The sequence below is a fragment of the Delphinus delphis genome, chromosome 11 (assembly GCF_949987515.2).
Source record: "Delphinus delphis chromosome 11, mDelDel1.2, whole genome shotgun sequence".
NCBI classification, from domain to species: Eukaryota; Metazoa; Chordata; class Mammalia; order Artiodactyla; family Delphinidae; genus Delphinus; species Delphinus delphis.
This window is the reverse complement of record NC_082693.1, coordinates 14,835,129-14,848,724: the sequence shown is the minus strand read 5'-3', so window position 1 is coordinate 14,848,724 and position 13,596 is coordinate 14,835,129. Positions and strand designations below refer to the sequence as shown.

The 13,596-nt window shown below is 36.5% G+C and overlaps 1 protein-coding gene across 5 annotated transcripts in view; it reads right to left on the bottom strand.

Moving 5' to 3' along the window:
* Positions 1-13,596, bottom strand: part of PIK3C2G (phosphatidylinositol-4-phosphate 3-kinase catalytic subunit type 2 gamma) — a 373,466-nt gene that overhangs the window by 285,321 nt on the left and 74,549 nt on the right. For all 5 annotated transcript variants that reach the window (XM_069541180.1, XM_060024362.1, XM_060024360.1 and 2 more), the window contains 3 exons: positions 12,307-12,409; positions 7,814-7,884; positions 3,409-3,472 (listed from right to left, as the gene is read on the bottom strand). In XM_069541180.1, the coding sequence (XP_069397281.1) occupies positions 3,409-3,472; positions 7,814-7,884; positions 12,307-12,409 (238 nt within the window). The remainder of the gene's footprint in view (positions 1-3,408; positions 3,473-7,813; positions 7,885-12,306; positions 12,410-13,596) is intronic.

Sequence of the window (13,596 nt, the reverse complement as noted above, 5' to 3'; positions counted from 1 at the left end):
AATCAGTTTTGTGACATTTTTCTTCTAGATCCTATACTTTAGTAATAGTGTTAAAAATAACAACTCTAATAGCAATAAAATAACACTTGTACTTATCTTTTCTTGAACATTTTTTATCTTCCAGCCACTATATAATATTAAGCACATTACATCTACTGTTCAGTTAATTTTAAAAAATCATCACATTATTTTATTATCTTCACTCTAGTGATGAATAATATAAACTCAATGATGGCTGAATAAAAGCTTCCCTAGTGGCAGAGGGTTTGCAAATATGTTTACCTGACTTTGGAATCTCTGCTCCTAAATTCTGTCTTTACTGCCACTCTGATTAAATTATGTTTGATATCAAAACTTCTGAAAATCCAACAATTGATCTGCTTGTTACTAAGAAAGCTTCAGTTCAAAAAAGGAAATATATATTATCAGATCCCTATGTGCCCCCTTTTTTTCTCCTTATAAATGGAATTTTGGGTCTCTCTCTCGAGGCTAAATATTGTTGGATTTTGGTCTTGAGGAGAGGAAAGTGTGAGTTAAGAATTATTCTGCCTTCCTCATTGAATTACTTATACCTGAATAATAGAGGTGCTATATTTTTCTGATTATCTAGTTGGTACATCCTCTGAGCCATGGGCTTGATGGTAAAGGGTTTGGAGGCTTTTAGCTCATTTCACACCAGGCAGATGTTTCATAAAGCCAAACTACATTTGGAAGCATGAATAGATTTTTCTCAATCCAGATCCATCTGGTTTACAATTAGTTCATCAGTTACTAGATCCTAGTGTAGGTTTGTCATCAGTGGTAGACATTGCTAACTGTCTCTAAAGGTCCTACTTGGCATTTAAATAAAATTTTGGAGACAATGCACTAGAGGCTACTAGGAAAAAGCAACTTTGAATCAGAAGCTGATTCTTCCATCTAGATTGAAATCTGGTTTTACGTTGCTTTGTCCTGTACATACACCACTCTATGTGCATTATGTGAATATTCTGTCTTTCCAACTAGATCATCAGCAATTTCAGAGCATGGTTCTGATTTTGATTTCTGTTGATTCCAGTGAGTAAATAGTTCAGTAATTTGTACTAAGTAAACATTAAGTAATACCTTAGGGGAAAATTCTTTCTCTTTCTTCTATTCTTAATTTCTCCTAAATGTTAGAGATGAATTCAGAATATAGCATGAATACAGAAGACATTCATTAATTATGAGTAGAAGAGAGGGAAAAAATGCCCAAAGAAAAAGCTTTATGTAAATTACTTACAAAATCAGCCATTTAACAAACATAATAGTTAGGATGCCCAATCTGAAATAAGTCTAAAATATGTTAATAGCAATTACTGTTATCCATATTATTCAGTAATATCATGGCATATTTATTCAGCCTGCTTGTTACCTTTTTTCAAATCATGTAATAATCCATGTTTGAGAAATATAAAAATTATTCTTCAAATTGGTACTGTTTTCAAGGCTGATGAAATGCTACTTAATGCACTTGTCAAACAAATAGAAAGTACAAAATTGTGAATTGATAATATCACAGTCTGTCCTCATTTCTTAGATATTTAGCTATTGATGCTTCGTAGGAAGAATGTCATTTAAAAAGTTCATTGTTTTGGGGGGAGTTCATGTGGAAAATTGCAAACACTGTGGCCTATTTATAAAATAATTCAGATGTGGGTGATAATTATTTGCCAGTGATAATATAAAGATAGTATTTCTTTGATGTTTTGCCAACTTTTCAGTCATTTTGGAACAATTGGTTTCTTTCAAAGTGAAAACATTGGAGGCTTCATATGTAAGTGGTATGATCAAACTTCTATATTTGGAAATTAAGAACTGTTACAGATTCTCAACAATTGGTGTTTGTGTGTTTGTAAAAAGATATCTATGATACATGAGCAGTACTGAGACATTTAGATAATTAAAATTCATCCATAAGTAAGTTATGATAACCTCAAAAGTATATCTGTGTCTAGTCAAGAGATATAAATGATCTAGGAATGAAGTCTTAATGTGCCCTGGGTACCTGGTAAATTTCAAATTCTATGCTAGAAAGAATGACTATGACAAAGAAGTAGTAATTATGACACTTTTATGAAACTTAATTTAATTGTGAATTTTTTTCACATTCCACATTTTAAACTTCCAGATTCAGGCCAGGCTCAAGAAAGAAAAATGGAATCAGAGTGAGAGGATAACTATTTGGGAAGGAATATGAGCTGTGTATTTGTCATCACCATATCTTTACATATTTATGTGGAATTCATGTATGAGTTTGGTATCTACATCGAGAAATATAATTTATTATTTTCAGAACACTTTACTGTTTTTAATATTAGGAGTAGTTACTTAAGATCTGTATCCTTTTATATATATCAAGAGTTATTTTTTTTTAATGGAAAAAGGAGTCTTGTTTTCAACACATTCTCTTACCTCATTTTCTGTAATCATACAATGTTTTATCTGTGGAAGACTGATCCTTCCCTGGAAGAACAAGCTATAAGAAATGATCTGCTTAATGGTGACTACAACTTGGATGCCCAATAGGTGGCCAAATCTCAGTAGTCTTGGACTGAATCCATTATGTTCCCTGCCAAGCTAGCTTCTCCTATCTTCACTGTTTTAGTTAATTGACATCTCCATGCAGTCAGTCAGCAGCCAGGAATCTGGAGGTATTCTAAACACTGTGTTCTTTCATTGTTCACAGTTTTTCACCAAATCATGTAAATTACAGATTTTCACCTGTTATGAATCTGTCTCCTCCTGTCCTACCCTATAGTAGAGCTTTTGTTCATGCCCTCCTCATTTCTTTGGGTTAATGAAATGTACTACAGTCACCCATCTGTCATTCTACTGCCCTGCATAATGGCTCTGTGTCGTCAGCTGATAAATTAGAAAATCATTAAATTGTCCATAAAATGTCCTTAAGACCCTAGTAACTTGGTTCCTGCTTGTCCCTTTCATCTGGTCTTTTTCCAGGCTGTCACCTTGAGCCCTAATTTTAGCCTTTCCAAAGTACATACAGTTTCCTAATCACACCAGGCTGTTTGCTACCTGCTCTGTTCATGTTGTTGTATGCTTAAAGTTATCCCTACTTCCCACTTTCCTTACCACGCTCTTTCTCTGGCTGGCTTAGTTATTTTTCAATACTCAGATCAAAGAAGGAAAATTGATAACCCTATTTTGTGTGTCCTGTATACACATAGGTCTTTCATAGTACCTATGACACTTTATTACACACATCTGTTTACTTGTCTGTTTTGCCATGATAGAATGAAAGTCACTCAAGTGTAGACCCCCTGCTTTATTCATTTTTGTATCTCCAGAAACTTGCAAAGCTTTAGAAAAAAGAGTAGAAAATTAATAAAATCTTATTGAATTAATTAAAGAAGTAACAAAAGGTAATACCTGGGTTTTCAATAGGTATTTCAGGTGGGAGTCATATTTTTTGATTACTGTTGAGAGACATTGTCTGGAAAGAAAAAAAGAACTTTGTTTAAAGTTGGGTAGGAAAACTTATATTAACTTTAGCACATTTATCACAAGTTCTGCTTTGTCCATGTTTCTATAGCAAACATGGTTTAAAAAGGATTACTGTTGACATACTTTTAAATGTCATTTCAGATGGATACCTTATAAACTTGGTATAACTTGATAGACTACAAACGTATTTGAAAACTTTAGAACTCCAGAGAAATCCATGACAACTTAACCAAACCTCTGAAAGACTGTTCATTATATCAAACTACTCTTAATTTAAAATATAAGTTGCAAAGGGATTCATAAGCAGATAATGACAAATAAATGGAGAAATATGCAAAACTTTTCAGAGAATTGCTTTTAGAATTAATGACATATACTTATCATAGATGGTGTTGTCTTTGACACCAAACCTCTGGGTTTTCTGGTATTTTTGCTTTTGTCTCTAAGCTTCTCTTAATGCTTCAGCTTTATCTATACTTAGGTGGAATAGACGTGAGTTGAGCAGAGATTCTTTTGGCTTCACTGTTTAAAATTATTTTCCCAAATGTTATTAACTTTCCCTTCCTGTTTGTCCTGAAAACTCCTGAATTGAATTGAATAATCAGTCATACAACACAAAGCACAGTGTTAAAAACACACCAATATATTTTACAGTAGCTTCCTTCTCAGTCTTTATTAAGTTACCACTTTAGTTAGACAAAATGCATAGAATATGTAAAAGTCCATGGAGGAGTTGGAAAGGAACTGTGAAAGATTTTGGCTATTGGAGGAGTTTAATATAAAACCTCATCCTAAAATTTAAAAAGAAAAAACCCTCAAGAATTCACCTGCTTCAGCACCTTTCTATTAGGTATTATATCTATTTTATAGAAAACTCCTAGGAACCAATGAAGGTATGTGATTTGCCCAACTTCTAAGAGGAAGTCAAGTCAGAGAAGAGGGACACTGAAATCAAAGCTTGTGCTTTGTACTTAAGCTTGTGCGCTCTAGTGCTTGGTCTCATCACATCATAAAGTGGTCTGAGGAAGGCAGGCAGAGTAGCATATTGTATTTCAGAAAGCAAAGTCCTGGGGGTCACCAAGATGGCGCAATAAGAGATCCCAGCCTCTCTCTCCTCACAAAGATCAACGGATAGCTATCCACGGACAAAAACAGCTCTGGGGAGAGCTCAGGAAACCACCCAAGAAACTTCAACAACACAGTGGGGAAAAAAAAAGCCCTGAGAATAATTCCATAAAGAGGGAAGAGAGAATAGCTTCATTTTGCCTGCATCAACCCATCCTCCAGGCCAACACTGCTCAGTGCCAGGAGGGAAATCCCCTGCTAGAACGAGGTCCCCTCTCTTGGAAAAGAGGAGTGGGGTGAGCGAGCAGCTTCCCCAGCCTTGTGGGACACTGCATGAAGGACCTGCATTGCTTTCATCTCACCCAGAGACCAGCAAAGCTGAGATGGATAAAAGTGGCTAGAACAAGGAAGAAGGGCAGTGGCTACCAGCATCAGCCATGCAGTGGGAGTTACCATGGATCCCAGCCGGCTGCTCTGCAGAAAGCCTCAGTAACTTTCCCTACTGAAGAAACCAATAGCCAGCACAGCTGCCACAGACCCCCTGTAGATTTCATTGGTTTTGTTTTCCTCCACTGCACTGCCCCTGCCAGACCCTGAGATCCGCACTTGCAGCTAGCCCAGGCCTCAGTGGCTGCTCAAGTGCAAGGTGCAAGTCTATTCCCCATGACTGACCCCTTCCAACAGCCCCTCCAGCTGTGCACCTGCATGCCACTAGCCTAGCCTCTGTCACTGACGTCCACTGCCATGTACACATCTGTGGTGAGATCTGGCACCTATGAGAGTGCACACTGACAGCCAAGATCCCCACAGCTGTGTCTGGGGCAGATTTGGCCCTTTCTCCTGTCACTGGTCTGCACCACTGGGCTCATCTGCAGCTAGCCCCCAAGCTGTGCACCTGCACACCCTTGTCCTGACTCTCGTCACTGGCTTTTACTCCACGTGCCCATGGAGAGCGACTGCAGCCACAGAAGTGCACTCCAACAGCCAGGATCCCTGCAGCTGCCAGTGCACCCACAGTCCTAACCCTTGAGACTGGCACTGCCCCCCACCCCCCAACTATATGAGTGTCTGCAGCCAGCCCCTGCCACTCCACAGGCGCCTCCAGCTGGCCCCCAGAGCTGTGAGTATGTACACCACCAGCTCCAGCAGCAACTGCTGCCTGCCCTGGTCTCTAGCTGCTGGACCTGGAGGCACCACTGAGGATCGCAACAGCCCTCGCAGCTACTGCAGATCCCCCCCACAGTGCTTACCAAGGACCACACGGTTGTCGATGCTGTGGACCCCAGTGACCTGAGCTGAGGAGACATCGTGACCCCCCACCTCCGACCTGGCGTTGTCTCACAACCCTGCACTTGGTGCCCGTCACCACTAGGCCCAGGGTCACAGCACGTTCCAGTTGGCCCTCGCCTGTAGGTGAAGGTCTTTCCGTACTGAAGCCAGCCCATAAAGTCTGGAAGAGGTGACTGCTTCTTCCTGTATACAGACAACTTTGCAAGGCTACAAGATCACAGTGAATCAGGGAAATATGACACCACCAAAATAATACAGTAAACTTCCAGCAACTGACCCCAAAGAAATGGAGATACAAGAATTGTCTGACAAACAATTCAAAATGATTGTCCTAAAGATGCTCAGAGGACCATAAGAGAACACAGAAAAAGAATTTAATGCACTTAGCATAACAATACAAGAACAGAATGAGAAATTTAACAAAGAGGTAGAAAACATAAGAAAGAACCAAACAGAAATCTTTGTGCTAAAGAATACAATGACTGAGCTGAAGAATTTGATAGACTAGACCAAGCAGAAGACTCAGTAAACTCAAAGACAGATTTCTTGAAATTACCCAATTGGAGGAACAACAAAAAGAAGAAAAGGAATGAAGAAATGTCTGTCAACTATACTTCAATAAAAAAATACAGTAAAAAAAGAAAAGTGAGCGAATAAATCCTATGGTACTCACAGCCTCCTTTTGTCTCTCTGTACACTAGGTAGCAGCCACCTACAAGTCACGGCCCTCCACAGAACAGTTCAAAACAGGTCTCTGATTCCCAGGGATTCCCCAATTTTTAAAGAATTTGTCAGGTTTGATGCCTCTCTCTGCATTTGTTGTTGTGGTAGTTGTTGATTTATAAATTTATTTTGGAATACGGCCTTTGTTTAATATGCCATTTTGATGGGGACCTATCTGATGCATGTAATTAGCAATACAGTAAAAATTTGGATTAAATTATATCAAAAGTCCTCTTAAGTTTTACCCATTCTATGATTTTATGGTACGAGACTGAATACTGGGGGGGAGGGGGGGAGAAAGACACAAAAAAGGGGAAAAAAATGGAAAGATATGATAGTTTAATGAAAGAATGTGGCCTTTGCAAATTGCAGACAGCCCTGATTTGAATCCTAACAAACTGAGCAGCTGACCCCAGGCAAGTTATTTACCCTTCCAGAACTTCAGTTTCCTTGATTCTGAAGTAAGATAATATGTATTCTTATGGGGTTGTGGGGAGAATTACATGAGACAATATATACAAAATGTATTAGAACTCCAGGAAGTGATAGCTATTATTAATAGTCACTAAAAACAATTTAAACCCATTCTTATATCAGGCTGTGCTTTAGAGATTTATGACATACCTCCCACACTCCCTTTTTTGCTCATTCAACTCAGAACAACTTTAATTCCAGATAAAGGCAGCCTGTAGCACTGATATCTTCTCCCAGGTTAGCTTCCTGATAGGTTTGTTCTTTCAAATAATACATGCATATGTTGAGATATCAGACTCAATTAGGATATGTTCATTTGCTGTCACTTGAGTTTTCCAATTTGAAGTCACACTCCTCTGTTTATAATGTACCAATTATTTTCAGGGTGTTCCAGAAAGGAATTTAAAGCAGGATATGGTGACTTTCAAACTATGGGAATTCAGTTATACAAAGAGCTTAGTGACACATGCACAATCAAATTTACAAAATGAATGAGAAAAAAAATCCTTGAAAATGTAATAACCGGTAGCAGAGATATTTTTAAATGAATGTTAGATTGTTCTGGAAGGTGTTAGCAGCTCTTCAGATGTATCTGAATAGCTGTGAAGAATAGATAATTATTAACAGAATTTGCCAAAGGGAAATATCTATTAAAAGTACAATAGCTTCCACAGTACTAGTGAAAGGACAGTTATTACAATCAACTGAAAAATATTGTGATTTGGCACTTGAGAACTCAGTCAGAAAGTAGTCTTGGAACAGGAATAAAATGTCTTACCTGGATACTTTCCAAATAGGCATAACTTCTAGAAGTTGGTTCAGATAAAACTGACTGTGGTCATCTTCATGCTGTAGACAGCAGAATATATTAATATTTATAGAGCGAATAGGAACGAATACCAGATAAAAATAGGTCCGTAACTTCCTGCTGTCATTTTATTCACCTCTTTTGATAACTCTCATTTATCATTTTAATACTTTGTTTTAAAGACCTTATAAGACTCTCCTCAACTGTATAAGCATTCTTTTCAGAAGTAAAACAGAAAGCTGAGCTTTGGTTGATGATAAACCCCAAGGATAGTTGAAAAACAACCTGCCATCACCAAGGTCAAACATTAATTTCTCCCGGCAGGAAGGCAGTTTTTCAGACACCAGTTCTCCCACATACGTGCACATTTTCTTTACATTTAGGCCACAAATCCGTGGCAGTATAAGACTTGACAGCTTGCCAGATTGGCCGGCAGACACAGAATGGACTCCTCCTTTTTTCAGATTTTCCATACCTTGCCACCAAAACGTCAGCATAAGAGAACCTTCCATCTCATGAACATTCAATTATGCTGATGAAAGACAACTACTGATAGGTGTAAGTTCCAGGAGTTATCAGATGGCACTGTATTTTTCTCCCAAGATGAGCAGGAACTACTCGTCTTAAAATATGAGTCCTCTGGTCCACATGTATGCATGCACACACACATACACACACACACACACACACACACACACACACGTCATAACTCCTTGATTAGCTCTTCTGGAATGGGCATCCATGAAAACCCTATGCAAGTCTGCAGAAAATGCAAATATACTCCATCATAATTGCACTTTTCACCACACAGTGACGTTAAGTTTGACAGCTGAATGAGTCCCTCCATGCCTGGGGTGCATGTAATCCTGTATGTCAGTACACACACAATGTATTTTTAAAGCTGCCTATTAGAACTTCTGACAGAAAACATCAGAAGGAAAACCTTTACATGGCTTAAGATCAAAGGTAAATTAATTTTTATATTGGGTTGTATTGTGAGAAAGAAGAAGGAAACTAAGTAACATGGAAAGAATAAGGTTATTGTTATAATACCTTGAGTGCATGCTATGAAAAAAGAATGCTTTGTAGAAATGCTAAGGAGCTTGAAAACATGAGGCTTACTCAGTAGGAATTTACCTCTAGAGTCAATGGCTGATGAAATCTGGAAGTATCATAGTGGTTAAGACAAATTTTTCTGCAGTAGAGAAAGCAAAACTTTAGGCATGGAGAGGACAGTGAAAGGGAAGGGAAAATAGAGAGTGAAAACCAGAGCCAGAATAGAGGTAGTAAGATTTGAAGTGTAGTATTTGGCATTTGCCTTATTTCAGAAGTTAAAACCAAAGCAGCATATAAATAATATGACTTATTTGAATCTTTCTGAATAGCATAATCATATTCATTTAAAAACCACTTTTCTTGGCTTCCAGAGATACTTTTGGGGGAGGGGGAATTGTCCATTGTCATACAGTGACTTAACAAGAAAAAAATTTTATCTAAAGGATCTCAAAGAGTTGGAGGAAAGTTTGAGCAGTTGTCCGTGGAATATATTGTGCAATTTATTTTTCTCCAAAAGTGAGGGCCATACCTTTGTCTTAAGAAAAACATAAAGGTATTTTTTTCATTTTTTTCATACAGAAATCTATTGCTGTAAATGTTTTGTGAATGTTTTCTTGAACTAGAAAGAAATCTTAATTTTATGATTAATGTCTACAATGTTGGCAATACTTTTGATCAAACTTGAAAGGAAGAAAAAATTTTTAAAAAGTGTCAGCCATTCACATCACTTCTAATCAAGACAGGAATTTAAAATTTTTGAAATATAGGATGATTTCTAAAGACTGTCAATGTGTTTTATGAATAATCTCATGGAACATGAATTAAATCACTATATATCAGTGTAATAGAAGTGAGTTTAAAATAGAAAAGCCATCTAAGATGAATTGAGCTTTGCAATGCCTTTTACAATTAGAATACTCTGAAATATCTACTGAAAGTTGATGGTGTCAATAAATTTAATAGAATGATAGCTATCATTATATTCCTAATATATAAAAAGAATATTATCAAGCCAATTTTATGTTGTTTTACTAGAAAGAAAATTTAGTTATTCATAAATGTTTAGCTTACAGCTGAAATTACGAAAATCATAGATAATTTTGACATTATTTTAAATAATAAGAGAGAAGACCATTCACCATTCCCTTACCATAGATATATAAAAGAAAAAAATCATTGGTCATTTATTTTAAATATAGCAATTCAGACCATGAAGAAGGGTCACAAATTGATAAACTTTCTCAGTTATATTAAATTAATCAGCATACTATGTCTGTTCCTGAAAGAATATTTTATAAAACAAGGCAATTATTATTATTTTTTTTATTTTCTTCAAATACAAGGTTTTCAATTGAAATTATAATCTAATCTACTCAATGGGTATTAAAAGTTTACAACAAAAAGTGTGATGCATCAGATTGCAACATATACATCATTTTGACATAATACACCAATGTCTATGCTCCTCAATATTTTCAATATCATGAGTAAATTTTTGAAATTTTAAGTGTCTTAACTAACATTAATAAAGTTTTACAGTTTTTAGTAGTAAAAGACTAAAATATCATATAGTCTAACATCCTATTGTTTTTGCTTTAGGGCTGTTATGAATTAATACATGTAAAGCCCTAATAACAGTGCCTGGCACCTAATATATACTTAATGTGGTTAATTATCATTGAATACCTATCATGGCCCAGACTTTGGGGTATGTAGATAAAGCTGTGGAAAACAAAACAACACCAAAAAAACATAAAGGTAGAATTTTGACTAATTGCTCTGAAACCACATCTAAAACTTTTGAGTGTAGCCCATAAGTTCTAAGTGTTTTTGTAATATAAATTGGTAGCATAAGGTATGTGAAGACTCACTGACTGGGCTCAAATCCAAGGTCCTCTACTTACCAGCTCCGTGAATGTGACCTGAGGAAAGTCATGAGCACGCTGGGATTTAGTGTCCTTATTTATTTATTTTTTTTGCTGTACGTGGGCCTCTCACTCTTGTGGCCTCTCCCGTTGCGGAGCACGGGCTCCGGACGGGCAGGCTCAGCGGCCTTGACTCACGGGCCCAGCCGCTCCGTGGCATGTGGGATCTTCCCGGACTGGGGCACGAACCCGCATCCCCTGCATCGGCAGGCGGACTCTCAACCACTGCGCCACCAGGGAAGCCCTAGTCCTTATTTTTAATAATATTTGACACGTGGAATTGTTGTAAAGAGTAAATATGATAGAAATATTTAAGTTTCAGATGTAAAATATATGCTGGATACATATTACATCAAAGTAGTGGAGTTATATGCATTTCAGAATAAACCTTAATTTACATGAAACTGAAATATGTTTGATGTGTGAATTACTACCAATGTGATAGTTTCTTTTTTCTTTAGCAATATACAACTTCTAAACAAGAGTAGAAATTTGAATTATACATTTTCTCTCCCACCCCCCACTGAAATGAAACATGATAATTTCAGCTTTTTCATCAACACTGAGGACAATTTGAAGACTCTTAGATTTATTAATACTGAGGGTATTAGTTGTACTTTATAATGTTTCTTTGTGGAGAGTTCAGATGCATGGCCCTGGAGCTGTCAACACTGGCTGAGCTGGGTACCAATTCCAAAAGACATTTCTAAACAACTCTCTTTTGGCCTCATTATGTTATGTTCCACATAGATATATTGCAACCTAATGCACCACCTGACACTTTTTATGATGAAGCACCTCAGACTAGAAAAAAAAAAGTCATTCACTGGAAGTCTGTTATCTGATGTAAATGACAGGGTGATGGGATTTTTGCCTAAAGCAGGTAATTGGAAGATTCTACAGATAAAAACTGCTAAAATATCAAAGTTTAGTGCATACTGTGCAATTTGGGTTTGAAGTAACTCAAGACACAACACAGGGAATAAAATTTATATCTAACACCATGAAACTGTCATTAAAGCACAGTAATCCCTTTCTAAGTAGTTTTATTATATATATTATGAATATTAATCTGTCCTGATTTAAACTGTGTTGACACCACCGTAGTCTTCAGATAGAACAAAAGTTGTGTTATTTTTCTTCCTTCCATGGTTTCCCCTTTACTTTTTCTATTCCATTCATTTCCTGGTGGATTCATGGATAGTATGAATAAGATAACATTAATAAGTTACTCATAAATGATTTTTCAAGAGACTAGTAGATTTATCATACTGAGGTTGCAGTAGTGTGTTCATGTAATTGCTTCAGTCCAAATTGTTAACAGACATAAAGATAAATATTATGTTTCAGTAAATATACTCAAATAAATATGTATTCATTAAACATATTTTAATCACAAAATGGCAACAATCCGTAAGGATGGGAATATTGTCCTTAAAGTAATACATTTGCTAATTGAAACCAAAGCTAAGAAAGTCTTACCTTTCGAGATAACTTTCCTGGAGAGTCCCTATTTTTCTGTAGATTAAGTTGAATAACAGATTTATTTTTCTGAAATATTCTGTGGCTTCCCAAATAGTGATCACTGAAAGAGAAAAAAAAAATAGTTACTTCCTCCTATAATTTCCCCAAGTATATGTTCTCCTCCCTGACTTCATTTGCTTTTGTTTTTGAAACTTAGTCTGGTTAAAAGTTTTATATCTATCCCTAGTTTTATTTATATCTATCTATCTACCTATCTATCTACTATCTATCTATCTACCTATCTATCTATCATCTATCTAATATGTATATATATGTATATATCTCCTCATATTTTAAAAAATATTTATTTATTATTTATGTATTTTGGCTGCACCGGGTCTTAACTGCGGCATGCGGGATCTTTAGTGGCAGCATGTGACTTCTTAGTTGCAGCATGTGGACTCTTAGTTGTGGCATGCATGTGGGATCTAGTTTCCTGACCAGGGATCAAACCCCGGGCCCCTGCATTGGGAGCTCGGAGTCCTACCCACTGGACCACCAGGGAGATCCTTCCTCATATTGTTTTAAATGACAAGATATTACACGTATTTTCAAATGCATTACGTTAGAAGATGACTAGACACATTTAGAATAGACATAATAAAGAATACTTAACATATTCGAAGTTACTTTCACCCAGCCATCGCAAAGCTGAGGACAACATGCTTCTGGGAGGTCTAAGTGATGTCACAAAGTGTTTGTGGGGACCACTGTATTAAGGAAGCAGAGCCGTGTGGTAGAAATCTCATTGGCTTTAGAGACAGATTTACTAGCTTTGTGACCTTAGGCCAATTAAACTGTCTGAAACTCAGTATTTTCCTTTTTAGAGTTGGGATATTAATGTCTACATCAAAGGTTTGACAAGCAGATTAAACAAAAAATATCCTTACACATTTCAAAAATTTCTAATGGTGTAATTATATTTTCCCTCTCCCTCCCTGCCTCCCTCCCTTCCTTCCTCTCTCTGTAAATATTTCCTAATCACAAATTAAATGATGAGCAGAATGAACTACTGATTCACCACAGTGTTTGGAATACAATCTGATTCCACTTCTTTTAAATGAAAGGCTTTTATTATATGATCTCCTTTATAGATTTAAATTTTGATATTTATAGTGACTTAGTCATTAAAAAGGATGAATTATGTTAATGTAGCACTTTAAGGATTTTGGTTAAATACATGAAAGATTTCAGGAGAAAAAAAACACTCATTAAAAATTTGGGGCCCTTCAGGTGATGTATTCATTT